The sequence below is a fragment of the Oncorhynchus mykiss genome, chromosome 6 (genome assembly GCF_057628025.1).
Source record: "Oncorhynchus mykiss isolate SJ-2025 chromosome 6, ASM5762802v1, whole genome shotgun sequence".
NCBI classification, from domain to species: domain Eukaryota; kingdom Metazoa; phylum Chordata; class Actinopteri; order Salmoniformes; family Salmonidae; genus Oncorhynchus; species Oncorhynchus mykiss.
The window spans coordinates 46689514-46706838 of NC_143027.1; the positions used below are offsets into that span (position 1 = coordinate 46689514).

Sequence of the window (17325 nt, forward strand, 5' to 3'; positions counted from 1 at the left end):
GTTCCAAACTGCCTCTGGAAGCAACGTCAGCACAATAACTGTTTGTAGGGAGCTTTATGAAATGGGTTTTCATGGCTGAGCAGCCACACACAAGCATAGGATCACCATGCGCAATGCCAAGCAGCGGCTGGAGTGGTGTAAAGCTCGCCGCCATTGGACTCTGGAGCAGTGGAAACACGTTCTCTGGAGTGATGAATAATGCTTCACCATCTGGCAGTCAGATGGACAAATCTGGGTTTGGCGGATGCCAGGAGAACGGTACCTGTCCGAATGCATAGTGCCAACTGTAAAGTTTGGTGGAGGAGTAATAATGGTCTGGGGCTGTTTGTCATGGTTCGGGCTAGGCCCCTTTGTTCCAGTTAAGGGATTTTTTTACGTTACAGCATACAATGACATTCTAGACAAGTCTGTGCTTATATCTTTGTGCCATCAGTTTGGGGAAGGCCCTTTCCTGTTTCAGCATGACAATGCCCCCGTGCACAAAACATCTGATATATGGCTTTTTCTTTGCAACTCTGCCTAGAAGGCCAGCACCCTGGAGTCGCCTCTTCACTGTTGATGTTGAGACTGGTGTTTTGCGGGTACTATTTAATGAAGCTGCCAGTTGAGAACTTGTGAGGCGTCTGTTTCTCAAACTAGACACTCTAATGTACTTGTCCTCTTGCTCAGTTGTGCACTGGGGCCTCCCATTCCTCTTTTTATTCTGATTAGAGCCAGTTTGCGCTGTTCTGAAGGGAGTAGTACATAGCGTTGAACAAGATCTTCAGTTTCTTGGCAATTTCTCGCATGGAATAGCCTTCATTTCTCAGAACAAGTAGAAGAAAGTTATTTGTTTCTGGCCATTTTGAGCCTGTAATCAAACCCACAAATGCTGACGCTCCAGATACTGAACTAGTCTGAAGATGGCTAGTTTTATTGCTTCTTTAATCACTACAACAGTTTTCAGCTGTGCTAACATAATTGCAAAAGGGTTTTACATTTAAACTCAGTTTTTCACAATTCCTGACATTTAATCTTAGTAAACATTCCCTGTCTTAGGTCAGTTAGGATCACCACCTTATTTTAAGAATTTGGAATGTCAGAATAATAGTATAGAGAATGATTTATTTCAGCTTTTATTTCTTTCATCACATTCCCAGTGGGTCAGAAGTTTACATACACTCAATTAGTATTTGGTAGCATTGTCTTTAAATTGTTTAACTTAGGTCAAACGTTTTGGGTCGCCTTCCACAAGCTTCCCACAATAAGTTGGGTGAATTTTGGAACATTCCTCCTGACAGAGCTGGTGTAACTGAGACAGGTATGTTGACCTCCTTGCTCGCACATGCTTTTTTTGTTCTGCCCACATATTTTCTATAGGATTGAGGTCAGGGCTGTCCTTAAGACATTTTGCCACAACTTTGGAAGTATGCTTGGGGTCATTGTCCATTTGGAAGACCCATTTGCGACCAAGCTCTAACTTCCTGACTGATGAGATGCTGCTTCAATATATCCACATAATTTTACTTCCTCATGATGCCATCTATTTTGTGAAGTGCACCAGTCCCTCCTGCAGCAAAGCACCCCCACAACATGATGCTGCCACCCCTGTGCTTCTCGGTTGGGATGGTACTCTTCGGCTTGCAAGCCTCCCCCTTTTTCTTCCAAATATAACGATTGTCATTATGCCCAAACAGCTCTGTTTTTGTTTCATCAGACCAGAGGACATTTCTCCAAAAAGTACGATCTTTGTCCCCATGTGCAGTTGCAAACCGTAGTCTGGCTTTTTTATGGTGGTTTTGGACCAGTGGCTTCTTCCTTGCTGAGCGGCCTTTCAGGTTATGTCGATATAGATACTTTTGTACCAGTTTCCTCCAGCATCTTCCCAAGGCCCTTTGCTGTTGTTCTGGGATTGATTTGCTCTATTCGCACCAAAGTACATATCTCTAGGAGACAGAACGCGTCTTCTTCCTTAGCGGTATGATGGCTGCGTGGTCCCACGGTGTTTATACTTGCATGCTATTGTTTGTACAGATGAACATGGTACCTTCAGGCGTTTGGAAATTGCTCCCAAGGATGATCCAGACTTGTGGAGGTCCACAATGTTTTTTCGGAGTTCTTGGCTCATCTCTTTTGTTTTTCCCATGATGTCAAAGCAAAGAGGCACTGAGTTTGAAGGTAGGTCTTGAAATACATCCACAGGTACCACTCCAATTGACTCAAATGATGTCAATTAGCCTATCAGAAGCTTCTAAAGCCATGACATCCTTTTCTGGAATTTTCCAAGCTGTTTAAAGGCACAGTCAACTTAGTATTTGTAAACTTCTGACCCACTGGAATTGTGATACAGTGAATTACAAGTGAAATAATCTGACTTCTGACTTCAACTGTATATATATATTTGTTTTATGTTTGTATTTGTTGGGATTAATATATTGTTTATTTGTATCTTTTGGGCTTTAGCTTAGGTTATCCTTTAGAGTCAAGTATATTTGTCTAGGCTCAGTTGTTCCTTGACTAGCACCATTCACTGTCGATGTTTCCAATGTTATACCTTCTAATAGTAACTGTATCCACTGGTGAATTGGGAGAGAGTGAGGTGATTGCCATCTAAGAGCCAACACCTTTTTTTGTCCACGTACCTTTGGTCATGTAGTGTACATTTATTAACACTTTTCCTCTCCCTTCCACTTTCTCACTCTGTTTTCTGCCTTCCTTCTCATCACTCTCTCTCTTTTCCGCCCTCTCTCTTTGTCTCTCCATCTCCATCTGTCTCACTCTCTCCTCCAGCTCGGGAGGCATGTGGAAGCCATCACTATGATCTATGACTGTGAGGGGCTGGGTCTCAAACATTTGTGGAAGCCTGCCATCGAGACTTACGGAGAGGTATACTAAATGTCGTGTCTTTACTATCATGAACTGAAGACTGATAGTTTTTATCAAAGATTCTCTGTAATTAGTTACTACGCGATCAACTGATTAATCACGTAACTAATTAATTAGGAAGTCGGGGCACCAAAGAAAAATGTTCAGATTACAAAGTTATCATTTCCTAAAATAACTTTTCAGATATTTTATCTGATCAATTAGTTTTTGAATGAATGAATTATTTACTTTACCTCACGTTAATCTCATTCCAAATGTCGTAAATTGTTGGTTATCTGCACGAACCCAGTCTTCACTATGAGTCATCCATACATCAATTGTCTTAAATCATTTATTTATTACTAACTAAATAATTCACAGAAATGCAGGAATATGCGCCCTAGTGGGCTAAACCGGCATGGCGGCTTGTTAGATAAAAGGGGAAGTGGGGGTCGACTAAGAAGTCACTACAAAGTGATAACTATAACAATTGAAATGCTAATCCTTTGCACATGAACGCTCACTCAGTCGGGAACAATTGCAATCAATATATATATTTACGCTCTGTGTCGTCTTGATCACTGGTGAAAAGTTAATTTCTTTTGTAGAATTGTCTGTCTCTCTCCCTCTCTCTCTCGGTTGTGGTTAGAGGTGATTGTTCAGAGTGACATTCGTAATAGAATGGATGTTTCGGTGGTTGTCGTTCTTCGCGTTCAATGATGCCGAATTCCTAGCTGCAGACTAGTAATCAATATCAAAGACTTTTTCTTATTCTGTCAGTATCGATAGTCTTAAGAGTTTAACCACGTGGTATGGTTAAAAGATTCAGCAATGGTCTACAACCTTTGTTCCCCTCCTAATGGAGAAAAACATGGTCTGCAACCTTAAGCCATCTCGTAATTGAGGTAAGCTCGGTCTGCTGATCGAAAACCCAAGTGGGGTTTTTATTGGGAATGGCAGAAAAGGCTGTCCCAGGATGCCTGACCCTAACTGGGCTCAGGGGCGGTCCCCTGATTTAGTTCAAATCAAAAGGGAATTGTATTTTTCTTCATTAAACAGTCCAAAATCATATTACACAATTATACAAACAGTATCGTACGCACTCATTCATCTTATACAACAATTAGATGTAAACCTCTTATCTGAGGCTATTATACAAACAGCGTTACGGTACTGTGGCTACACAGTCTCCCATGAGCTTTCCCAAGTTGTGACAAACGGACCAGTTCGCAGCTAGATTCTTCACCGATCTTATATACTCTCCCTGGAACATGACATTTGTTCGTACCTCAAGTTCTGTGAGGTGAAAGGATTTCCTTTGTCCTCTATGAAAGTTTACTCTCTCTCTACTATGTGTCCATGAGGAGATCCTTTTAGCAATTTACTACCTCTGACCACAGCAGCCTAGTTGAAGGAGGCAAGGGGGAGGCAGGGAGAGGGGGATGGGGTTGCTATACCCAAAGAGGCCAACGTCATGACAACACACACACACACACACACACAGAGTTCTGTTGAATCCATAGGGGGAGAGGGTGATCTGAGATGATACTGTCTGATCAAAGTGTTGTATCCTTACAGATCCTGACCATGTTTGAGGACAACTACCCTGAGGGCCTCAAGAGACTATTTGTCATTAAAGGTAAGTTTCACCACCACTTTTTCGTCATATCAATCTATTATATTTGGATGTGGAGAAATGATCTGGAGAAGACCAACCATGCTATCGTTTCTTTGTACATTTGAAAAAGATAGATCCTAAAGAAACCATGAATAATGGACACAACTCTTTAAACATCGAAACCGCATTTGCGGAAACAGAGCCACTGTTTGCCCCACCACCTTTGTTATTATTTTGGTTTTGTTGATGAAACGGAGAAGAGGAACGTCCGGCAGTATTTATAAAAAAATATATTAAAAAATGCAGTACATATTCTGCTGTTTTACTACGCGTGCAATGATGTCCAAGGGAAAAGAACCATCATCATTGTTTGCAGTAAATTCTCTGTTGTTGTAATATCCCAAACGGAGGTGGCAATTTCACCAATTAAGGATTCCAGAGGGAGATGTTACCCCTTGGTATCCCAGTAGTTGTAACGATCGTCGTAGGTGGAAGAAGGAGTAGACCAAAACGCAGCGTGGTAAGTGTTCATGTTGTAAATTTAATCAAAACTGAACACTAAACAGAATAACGAGAACGAAACAGTTCTGTCAGGTGATACAGACAAAACAGAAAACAAACTACCCACAACTCAAGGGCGAAACCAGGCTGCCTAAGTATGGTTCTCAATCAGAGACAACGATTGACAGCTGCCTCTGATTGGGAACCATACCAGGCCAAACACATAGAAATACAAACATAGAATACCCACCCATATCACACCCTGACCAAACTAAAAATAGAAACATAGAAAGCAATCTACGGTCAGGGCGTGACAGTAGTAAACTTATGTTGTGTGTCTCACATCTCTCAATCCTTATTTAGACAGCATTGTATCACACTTGTTCTCTCTTTTCCCACTCCTTAGCCCCCAAGCTCTTCCCCGTGGCCTACAACCTCGTCAAGCACTTCCTTAGTGAGATCACCCGCAACAAGATCATTGTCCTGGGTGGTAAGACACTTCTGTATTTCCATTTGAATGTTCCCATAAAAATATACTGGTCCAGAATGCTGAATCATGTCAGCTCTATGCATGGCATTTCTATTACAGTAGGAACATTCCATACGCTGTGAATACATACAGTATATGGTTGCATCGTCTCTAACTCTACCCAGCTTAACCCTTCAGGTCAGTAAAGGTAATGAATGCACTCACTGTAAGTCGCTCTGGATAAGAGCGTCTGCTAAATAACTCAAACGTAAAATGGCAATATCAGTCTCTCTCTCTTTACCTGTATGTTCTGCAGCCAACTGGCAGGAGGTGTTGCTGAACTACATAGACCCAGAGCAGCTTCCTGCTGCGTACGGAGGGAAACTCACCGACCCGGACGGGGACTCTCGCTGTAGGACCAAGGTGAGCTCACACCACCAGGAGGTGGGTTGCTTCCCCCCCCGAAATGAGACGAGAGATGTCCAATGCTGTAGTCATAGCTGCTCTTCAGTAGATTTAGGATAAAAATTAAATTATACATGGCGACAACATTTAGGGCTTGCAGTGCCACCTATTACTAGTTGCTCCACACCTGCCTAAGGGCTTTTGCAGTAGGAAGGACTCAACATGCTGCAATATTGAAGCCATGCTGTGAGATGAGAGCAGCTTTGCTTTGCTGCCTGCAACCACAAGATGCTGCAGGCAGGGCTAATAACGTTCCTAAGATACATCCTGCTACTAGTGGGGCCAGTGGAATTAGATGAGGATTCTCTGTCAGACTGTTGGACTTTGTATGTGTGATACATTGAGTTTGTGGGCTATATATCACCATGAAACAATTCACAATGAGTCTCAAGTCTTTTTATTCCTTCTCGTCATTGAGATGTTATAGGAGTTCCAGATGGCTTCCTTAGAGTCTGCTTCAACAGTTAGTCTGCTGATTGGGTATTTTTCGAAGACAATGCCGCATGGATATATCATGGATCTGCTTATTTTTGCTCTTCAGTTCAATTCTGCCTTGCCACAAATGACCTTGCTGCCAGCCAGCTACAACCTCTCAATGGCTCTGTAGTCATCTACCTGCCAGTAAATGCCATGACAGTTGAGCCTAGATGCATTTGAAATGTTCTTACCTAGGAAACTGACCCTTGCTCTGATGTCTCTGTAGATACATAGGTAGAGATGTCTTCCTAACCTGGAGAGGAGCAGGAGGAGTAGAAGGACAGGTCTTTGTCATCCCAAATGAGACCCAGGAAATGAACTTTTGAAATCTTCCGGAAGACTAAGATTCCACGGACTGAAATTCTCCCTAACTTCATGATTCCATTTTACTCAACTGAGTAATTTAGTCATTCAACACAGGATTGAACAGGAACTTCAGCTTTTATCATTAGTAGCTATCCTATGGGGTTCTATGGAGTGTTTAGATCAGGGACTTAGTTGGTAATCTCGGTTAACCCAGAACTAAATTATTGCGTAATTTGGTCAGATGCCATCTGTTAGGTTCTGAACAAACAGAGAAAAACTCAAACGGACGACTAGAAAAAGCTCAAACCCAAGTTTATTTACCCACTGGGTCATACAGCTGCAAAGACAAGGTATGATTACACAAGCACATATAACCTCCTACTAGGCAGGGTCAACTCCTTACACATCTAGACAGCCAATACATCTCTGTTGCTAGGCAGGAACTTATTGGTTCCTCTCACTGGGGTAGTCATGGCCCTGCCTGATGCTAGAATCTTCGTGGGTGTGGAAGTGTATGTATATGAGGTAGGACTGTAGTAGGAGAGTCATTGTGGTGGGCCCCCCTCCCCAAGGTTTCTTCTCACTTCATCTGTTGACTTGACCTCGAGTCGAATTCCTCACTCCTCGTCCCTTGTTCCACAGCCGGTCTGCCTTATCAGAGACTAACTAGACTGTTGCCCTTTGCCTCCCTCCTTACGAACAAAAAATGAACTTTCTGCACTTCCCCCTTGTCTCACTCAGTAAATTTCCATACAACAAATTCTTATCCACCCTTCATTGACCCCAACATATACATTCCTTATACATGTCAAATAATCGATAAGTTATATTATGGTAACAGGAATAAGTATATTTCAAGCTACAATCCAATAGTCCCTCTTTTTTTAATAGTATCTCCATACTGTTCAACAATTAGGGTAGCCTAGTGGTTATAGCGTTGGACTAGTAACCGAAAGGTTGCAAGTTCATATCCCCGAGCTGACAAGGTACAAATCTGTCGTTCTGCCCCTGAACAGGCAGTTAACCCGCTGTTCCTAGGCCGTCATTGAAAATAAGAATTTGTTCTTAACTGACTTGCCTAGTAAAATAAAGGTAAAAAAAAAAAAAGACTTAGAAATAAACAGAAAAGAAAACAAGATTCATATTCTCAGTTGATTTGGATGTTTACACCTCAGAGACTTATGGCCTCTGACTATGTCATCTGCTTTCATGGCATAAAGCCCTGTCCTCAAACCTATATTCACACTATGCACACTTTTACTCCCCCCTGTCTGCCATTACCCCTCCTGTTGTACAACTGATAATGACATTTCAGCTGGAGATTTTGACTTTCTCTTCCTCCTTCCGGTTCCTAAGAGATTGAAAGCAAAAGACTTGAAAAGAAAACACAATATATGACAAGTGTTAGTAATGAGTTAAGCTATGCATAATCATATATGGCAAAAACTGTACCTTTGGATACTGTTCTGCTGGGGTCCACAAAAATTAAGGCTCAAAATACCTCCTCATGCTTGTACCCAGACTTCCCCCATCAGGCTGCAGGTTTTACAGGAGGTGTTCCCACGCGATGTCATCCTCACTTTGGCCCTCTGTTTCCCCAGACAAGCCCCCCCCCCCCCATTTGTCTAGGATGTACAATGAATCTCTGTGTCTAGGCAGGTGGTGTTATCCTCCCATCCCGAGTCCAGAACCTTTCGTACTCCTCCACACATCTCCCGGTCTTCTTATCAATAGTATACATTATTGCACTTTGCCTCAGTCCATTGTTAATTACCTGGACTCATAAACAAACAGCTATTTGAGAATAAGCGACCCATTCCTACTCAAGTAAATATCATGAAAGCTAGAAGACAGTATTATAGGGCAATAGTTCACAATCTATGGTATAAGCGCTATCATATGACTCCTATCTCCCTTATGGGAACATTCTGTCTCTGAGACAGGCCATCATTGTACTTTGCCTCCGGCCACAAATACGTTTGCACATAGATCATTCCATCTAAACCATAACACACTCATTACTACTGCTAGGCCACTTACAGTGGGGCAAAAAAGTATTTAGTCAGCCACCAATTGTGCAAGTTCTCCCACTTAAAAAGATGAGAGGCCTGTAATTTTAATCATAGGTACACTTCAACTATGACAGACAAAATGAGAAAAGAAATTCCAGAAATCACATTGTAGGATTTTTATTTATTTATTTGCAAATTATGGTGGAAAATTAAGTATTTGGTCAAAAACAAAAGTTTATCTCAATACTTTGTTATATACCCTTTGTTGGCAATGACAGAGGTCAAACATTTTCTGTAAGTCTTCACAAGGTTTTCACACACTGTTGCTGGTATTTTGGCCCATTCCTCCATGCAGATCTCCTCTAGAGCAGTGATGTTTTGGGGCTGTTGCTGGGCAACACGGACTTTCAACTCCCTCCAAAGATTTTCTATGGGGTTGAGATCTGGAGACTGGCTAGGCCACTCCAGGACCTTGAAATGCTTCTTACGAAGCCACTCCTTCGTTGCCCGGGCGGTGTGTTTGGGATCATTGTCATGCTGAAAGACCCAGCCACGTTTAATCTTCAATGCACGACACAGGGATTCTTTAGCTACATAGCCCAGTACTGTAGCCTACTGACTGTAGACCGTCACATTCCATCCATATTTTTCGTTCCATCCTAACAGAAACCCAGAAGGTTTTTCATTTTTCTTGGAATAGAAACACCATAATATTAATAAAATTAATTAAGCAAAATTTCATAAAATGAGTCCCATATACTATGTTCTTACAAAACAAGGTTTAAAATTCTCTAGTACAGCCGCTATTGAAGGCTATCAAATGCTTCTCAAAGATGCCCTCTGGTGGTCAAACTTGCACTAACTAGCATTAATGATACTAGTGTTTGGCATTTAAATAACGTGCCATAGAATTCTGCGGCACCATGCAACCTATGCCGCAGTACGCTGCAACTTTTAAAGGACGAACCACTGTAGAAAATGTTCTTTGTGTGCCCTTTAAGGTGCATCCTTTCTAACTAGTGAAATACCAACTAAAACCAAATAATATGGTGTGCGTGGTAAAACGTTGGGCAAAAACAAACAAATGGCCAGACCTTACTTAATTGTGACCTCCTTTTACGGCCGGATCCAGGTAACTTTATACTTAATAGAAGTGCAGAATTTCACTAACTGCTCTCCCAAGCCTCGGAAATATTTCAAAGGGAGAGATATGAACACCCTACCTTATCCTGGAAGAGAAAATTTAAATTTCGTTAGTTTTCACTATGCTAAATCTTAATCAGCAACACAGTTTTAATTACAGACGAAACAAAACATGATAATTTCTGTTTACAGAGAGGCTACTGTCCTCCACTATTTGAATCACTTGTGTTTTAATCCACCCCAATCTTTACTGTATATACTATAACCAATATCCATTGGATATTCACTATTTGCTTCACACTCATTAATGTCTACTATTTTAAGATTAATATTCACTAAATCAAGACAGGTCTAATTTTGGCCCATTGTAATCAAAGCAGTGTTCTCTCGCCTGCACTGCACTTAGACACGACGGCATTCCTCTTGCCAAGTCTAACAATTTTTTTAATGTAACTAGGCAAGTCAGTTAAGAACAAATTCTTATTTACAATGACGGCTTACCTCGGCCAAACCCGGATGACCCTAGGCCAATTCGCCACCCTATGGGATACAACCTGGATTTGAACCAAGGGCTGTAATGACACCTCTTGCACTGAGATGCAGTGTCTTAGACCGCTGTGCCTCTCGGGAGCCCAACCATTTACTCCAGTATATGACTGGTCTCTCTTTTCCCCCCATGAATTTGCGTAACCACCATGCCCATGAACAAACTTTTTTTTTAAACTTTACAATTGTTTCTTTAACTCTATGAAATATTACTCACAATATTAACTCGGTTGCAACACTCACTACCAAGTTCCAAACTTCCTCTGGAAGCAATGTCAGCGCAATAACTGTTCTTCGGGAGCTTCGTGAAATGGGTAGCCATGGCCGATCAGCCGCACATAAGCCTAAGTTCACCATGCGCAATGCCAAGCGTCGGCTAGAGTGGTGTATAGCTCGTCCCCATTGGACTCTGGAGCAGTGGACACATTTTCTGGAGTTCTGAATCACACTTCACCATCTGGCAGTCCCACGAACAATCTGGGTTTGGCGGATGCCAGGAGAACGCTACCTGCCCGAATGCATAGTGCCAGCTGTAAAGTTTGGTGGATGAGGAATAATGGTCTGGGGCTGTTTTTCATGGTTCGGGCTAGGCCCCTTTGTTCCAGTTAAGGGAAATGTTTACGCTACAGCATACAATGACATTCTAGACAAGTCTGTGCTTATAACTTTTTGTCATCAGTTTGGGGAAGGCCCTTTTCAGCATGACAATGCTCCCCGTGCACGAAGTGAGGTCCATACAGAAATGGTTTGTCGAGATTGGTGTGGAAGAACTTGCCTGGCCTACAAAGAGCCCTGACCTCAACTCCATCGAACACCTTTGGGATGAATTGCGAGCCAGGCCTAATCGCCCAACATCAGTGCCCGACATCACTAATGCTCTTGTGGCTGAATTGAAGCAAATCCCTGCCACAATGTTCCAACATCTAGTGGAAAGCCTTCCCAGAAGAGTGGAGGCTGTTATAGCAGCAAAGAGGGGACCAACTCCATAATAATGCCCAGGATTTTGGAATAATGGAATAATAATAATAATGATTGACGAGCAGGTGTCCACGTACTTTTGGTCATGTAGTGTGTATATTTGTATGTGTGTATTTGTTGGACTTTATGCAGTGCCTTGCGAAAGTATTCGGCCCCCTTGAACTTTGCGACCTTTTGCCACATTTCAGGCTTCAAACATAAAGATATAAAACTGTATTTTTTTGTGAAGAATCAACAACAAGTGGGACACAATCATCATGATTAAGAGATTCAAGGAGCTATCATCGTTAAGTAACATAGTAGATGGAAAGCATTGAATATTTACATTCATGCACTTCAAAATCAATTGTGTAACTTTTTTGCCAGAAGCATTTAACTGCAGCAGGGCACTCCCACATCATATGAAAGAATGTGACTACCTGATTTAGGGTACACGGTGAACAGTTGGGAGTTGGGACCAATTTCATTGTAAAAAAAATCCTTGGTGTTAAATACAGTCTGTGACAAAACTTTGAATATACACTGAGTGCACAAAACATTAGGAACACCTGCTCTTTCTGTGACATAGACTGACCAGGTGAATTCAGGTGAAGGTTATGCTCCCTTATTGATGTCACATGTTAAATCCATTTCAATCAGTGTAGATGAAGGGGAGGAGATGGGTTAAAGAAGGATTTTCAAGCCTTGAGACAATTGAGCTATGAATTGTGTACTATTCAGAGGGTGAATGGGCAAGACAAAAGATGTAGGTGCCTTTGAATGGGGTATGGTAGTAGGTGCCAGTGTCGATTTGTCAAGAACTGCAATGCTGCTGGGTTTTTCACTCTCAACAGTTTCCTGTGTGTGTGGTCCACCACCCAAAGGACACCCAGCCAACTTGACACAACTGTGGGAAGCATTGGAGTCAACATTGGCCAGCATTCCTGTGAAATGCTTTTGACACCTTGTAGAGTCCATGCCCTGATGAATTGAGGCTGTTCTGCGGGCAAAACTCCTGTGTTCCTTATGTTTTGTACACTCATTGTATAGAGTTGAAGTCGGAAGTTTACACACACTTAGGTTTGAGTCATTAAAACTCATTTTTCAACCACAACCACATGTATTGTTAACAAACTCGGTTAGGATATCTACTTTGTGCATGACACAAGTAATTTTTCCAACAATTGTTTACAGACAGGTTATTGTATTTCAAGGCCTACCTTCAAACCCAGTGCCTCTTTGCTTGACATCATGGAAAAAACAAAAGAGATGAGCCAAGACCTCAGAAAAAAAATTGTAGACCTCCACAAGTCTTGTTCATCATTGGGAGCAATTTTCAAACAGTAGTACGCAAGTATAAACACCATGGGACCACGCAGCCGTCATACCGTTCAGGAAGGAGACACGTTCTGTCTTCTAGAGATGAATGTACTTTGGTGCAAAAAGTGCAAATCAATCCCAGAACAACAGCAAAGGACCTTGTCAAGATGCTGGAGGAAACAGGCACAGAAGTATCTATATCCACAGTAAAACGAGTCCTATATCGACATAACCTGAAAGGTGCTCAGCAAGGAAGAAGCCACTGCTCCAAAACGCCATTAAAAAAAAGACTACAGTTTGCAACTGCACATAAGGACAAAGATTGTACTTTTTGGAGAAATGTCCTCTGGTCTGATGAAACTGTTTGGCCATAATGACCATCATTATGTTTGGCAGAAAAGGGGGGAGGCTTGCAAGCCGAAGAACACCATCCCAACTGTGAAGCACGGGGGTGGCAGCATCGTTGTGGGGGTGCTTTGTTGCAGGAGGGACTGGTGCACTTCACAAAATAGATGGCATCAGGAGGAATGATAATTATATGGATAGATTGAAGCAACATCTCAAGACATCAGTAGAAGTTAAAGCTTGGTCGCAAATGAGTCTCCAAATGGACAATGACCACAAGCATACTTCCTAAGTTGTGGCAAAATAGCTTAAGGACAACAAAGTCAAGGCATTGGAATAGCCATCACAAAGCCCTGACCTCAATCCTATATATAATGTGTGGGCAGAGCTGAAAAAAGTGTGTGCGAGCAAGGAGGCCTACACACCTGGCTCCATTACACCAGCTGTGTCAGGAGGAATGGGCCAAAATTCACCCAACTTATTTTGGGAAGCTTGTGAAAGGCTACGTTTGACCCAAGTTAAACAATTTAAAAGCAACGCTACCAAATACTAATTGAGTGTATGTAAAGTTCTGACCCACTGGGAATGTGATGAAAGAAATAAAAGCTGAAAGAAATCATTATCTCTACTATTATTCTGACATGTCACATTCTTAAAATATAGTGGTGATCCTAACTGACAGGACATTTTACTAGTATTTAATGTCAGGAATTGTGGAAAATCTGAGTTTAAATGTATTTGGCTAAGGTGTATATAAACTTCCGACTTCAACTGTAAGTATATGGATGAGCGATGGCCGAGCGGCATAGGCAAGGTGCAGTAGAAGGTATAAAATACAGTATATACATGTGATATGAGTTTAGTGGCATTATTTAAAGTGCCATTGTTTAAAGTGACTAGTGATCCATTTATGAAAGTGGCCAGTGATTGGGTCTCAATGTAGGTAGCAGCCTCTCTGAGTTAGTGATTGCTGTTTAGCAGTCTGATGGGCTTGGGATTGAAAAACAGCTTCTGTCTCTCGGTCCCAGCTTTGATGCACCTGTACTGACCTCGCCTTCTGGATGGTAGCGTTGTGAACATGCAGTGGCTCGGGTGGTTGGTGTCCTTGATGATCTTTATGGCCTTCCTGTGACATTGGGTGCTGTAGGTGTCATGGAGGGCAGGTAGTTTGCCCCCGGTGATGCGTTGTGCAGACCCTCTGGAGAGCCTTGTGGTTGAGGGCGGTGCAGTTCCGTACAAGCTGTGATACGGCCCGACAGGATGCTCTCGATTGTGTATCTGTAAAAGTTTGTCAGGAGTTTTGGTGACAAGCCAAATTTCTTCAGCCTCCTGAGGTTGAAGAGGCGCTAGAGGAATAACCTTAATTTCTCCGAACCAGAATAGACTGACGAGTTTCAGAAGAAAGTTCTTTGTTTCTGGCCATTTTGAGCCTGTAATCGAACCTACAAATACTGATGCTCCAGATACACAACTAGTCTAAAGAAGGCCAGTTTTATTGCTTTTTTAATCAGCACAACAGTTTTCAGCTGGGCTAACATAATTGCAAAAGGGTTTTCTAATGATCAATTAGCCTTTTAAAACGATAAACTTGGATTAGCCTACACATTGGAACACAGGAGTGATGGTTGCTGATAATGGGCCTCTGTAGATATTACATTAAAAAATGATCTGTTTCATCTGACATTTATAGCTTATTTGCTGTAGAGGGAGATCAAACTGGGTCTGTGTGTACACTACAGGCAGATTATGCAACAGTCAGTCAAGTTTTAAAGATCATTTTTAACACCTTTACCGCTGACAGTGCCACAAATGCATTTGGATCAAGGTCCTGTTTGTGTCTGCAGCTGTCCTCAGCTCAACATTTCCCATGGCTTGCTGTGTTATGCTAGACATGTAATGAATGGTCTTGTGTGATTTGACTGTGGACCAATGCTAATTGCCCTCTGCTTATGGTTGAGGTGAACCATCCCATCTCTCTCTCCCTTCACTCAGAAATGGAATACATCACCCCTTATTGCCCCCCGGTGATTCTCAATTACTGCTGCAAGCAGCATTTTTAACTTCCGTCTGTGTTTGGTGTGTCAGTATTTCTCAAATCCTTGGTTTTCTTGAGCTGAGGGCTCAGACTGTTTAGGAAGATGAGATCATTAGCCAGTAAGGTGGTCTAAAGAAAATAGTTGGTCTTGTTATTATAGCAAATAAATTACAAAATTAAACTCTGAGGCTGATACTCTGGACTTTTATTTCTCAGCTGAAAGTTTCTCAGCAAAAAGGCTATGATAAAACATGTAACCGCAGCAGATTCATAGTTGTAGAAAGTTACGCTTTCTTTTTTATTTCCTCGTAAGTTCTTCCCTAAAAAAAGGTCCTGCTGACTTTCATAGCATTTTTATCAGCTACAGTACCTTGCAAAAGTATTCACCAAATACAACCTGTAATTTAAATAGATTTTTATTTGGATTTTATGTAACGGACATGCACAAAACAGTCAAAATTGGTGAAGTGAAATGAAATTACTTGTTTCAAAAAATAAAAATGTTTTATGGAAAAGTGGTGCGTGCATATGTATTCACCCCCTTTGCTATGTATTCATCCCCTTTGCTATGAAGCCCCTAAATAAGATCTGGTGCAAGCAATTACCTTCAGAAGTCACATAATTAGTTAGATTGCACATAGGTGAACTTTATTTAAGTGTCACATGATCTCAGTGTATATATATATATATATATATATACACCTGTTCTGAAAGGCCCCAGAGTCTGCAACACCACCAAGCAAGCGGCACCATGAAGAACAAGGAGCTCTCCAAGCAGGTCAGGGACAAAGTTGTGGAGAAGTATAGATCAGGGTTGGGTTATAGAAAATACAGAAACTTTGAACATCCCATGGAGCACCATTAAATCCATTATTAAAAAATGGAAAGAATATGGCACCACAACAAACCTGCCAATAGAGGGCCGCCCACCAAAACTCACAGGCCAGGCAAGGAGGGCATTAGTCAGAGAGGCAACAAAGAGACCAAAGATAACCCTGAAGGAGCTGCAAAGCTCCACAGTGGAGATTGGAGGATCTGTCCATAGCACCACTAAGAGCTGGGCTTTACGGAAGAGTGTCCAGAAAAAGATCCATTGCTTAAAAAGGCACGTGGGAGACTCCCCAAACATATGGAACAAGGTACTCTGGTCAGATTGAGACAAAAATAGATTTTTTTGGCCATCAAGGAAAACGCTATGCACCTCTCATCACCCCGAGAACACCATTTCACAGTGAAGCATGGTGGTGGCAGCATCATGCTGTGGGGATGTTTTTCATCAACAGGGACTAGGTAACTACTAGTCAGAATTGAAGGAATGATGAATGGCGCTAAATACAGGGAAATTCTTAAGGGAAACCTGTTTCAGTCTTCCAGAAATTTGAGACTGGGACAGAGGTTCACCTTCCAGCAGGACAATAACCCTAAGTATACTGCTAAACCAACACTTGAGTGGTTTAAGGGGAAACATTTAAATGTATCGGAATGGCCTAGTCAAAGCCCAGACCTCAATCCAATTGAGAATCTGTGGTATGACTTAAAGATTGCTGTACACCAGCGAAACCCATCCAAATTGAAGGAGCTGGAGCAGTTTTGCCTTGAAGAATGGGCAGAAATCCCTGTGGCTAGTTGTGCCAAGCTTATAGAGACATACCCAAAGAGAATTACAGCTGTAATTGCTGCAAAAGGTGGCTCTACAAAGTATTGACTTTGGGGTGGTGAATAGTTATGCACACTCAAGTTTTCAGTTTTATTTGTCTTATTTCTTGGTTGATTCATAATAAAAAATAAAAAATTGCATCTTCAAAGTGTTGTGTAAATCAAATGATACACCCCCCCCCAAGGGGGGTGAATACTTTCACAAGCCACTGTAACCCCACAACATCCATCCTCTTACTCTGTCTATATATATGTGTGTATTCAAGATCCACTATGCTGGGACAGTGCCTACGTCCTACTATGTTCGTGAGTCAGTGAAGGTGGACTATGAACAGTGTCTAACAGTCAGCCGTGGCTCCTCACAGCAGCTAGAATATGAGATCCTCTTCCCTGGCTGTGTGCTCAGGTGAGTGGACCGATTATACTACCGCTATTTCTTTCTTTCTATCCCTCCCTCTTTCTCTGTCTTACCTCTCTGTAACCCCACTACTGGTCCTGTTCTATCTCGGCCTCCCTTACCTCCCTCCACCTTTATTTTCCTCTCTCTCTCAATCTCTTTATTACCCTCCTTAACTCCAGTGCAGGGTGGCCCTGCATCGAGTCCGATACCCACGGTTCCCTGTGGTTGACC

The 17325-nt window shown here is 42.0% G+C and overlaps 1 protein-coding gene across 5 annotated transcripts in view; it reads left to right on the forward strand.

Moving 5' to 3' along the window:
• Positions 1–17325, forward strand: part of LOC110526048 (SEC14-like protein 2) — a 39029-nt gene that overhangs the window by 16961 nt on the left and 4743 nt on the right. For 3 of the 5 annotated variants that reach the window (XM_021606646.3, XM_036980255.2, XM_021606645.3), the window contains 5 exons: positions 2770–2865; positions 4423–4483; positions 5370–5453; positions 5749–5855; positions 16961–17100. In XM_021606646.3, coding sequence (XP_021462321.2) covers positions 2770–2865; positions 4423–4483; positions 5370–5453; positions 5749–5855; positions 16961–17100 — 488 coding nt within the window. Of the gene's footprint in view, positions 1–2769; positions 2866–4422; positions 4484–5369; positions 5454–5748; positions 5856–6600; positions 7788–16960; positions 17101–17325 lie in introns of those variants that run through there. The other 2 variants (XM_090238039.1, XM_090238040.1) reach the window with 1 other exon arrangement.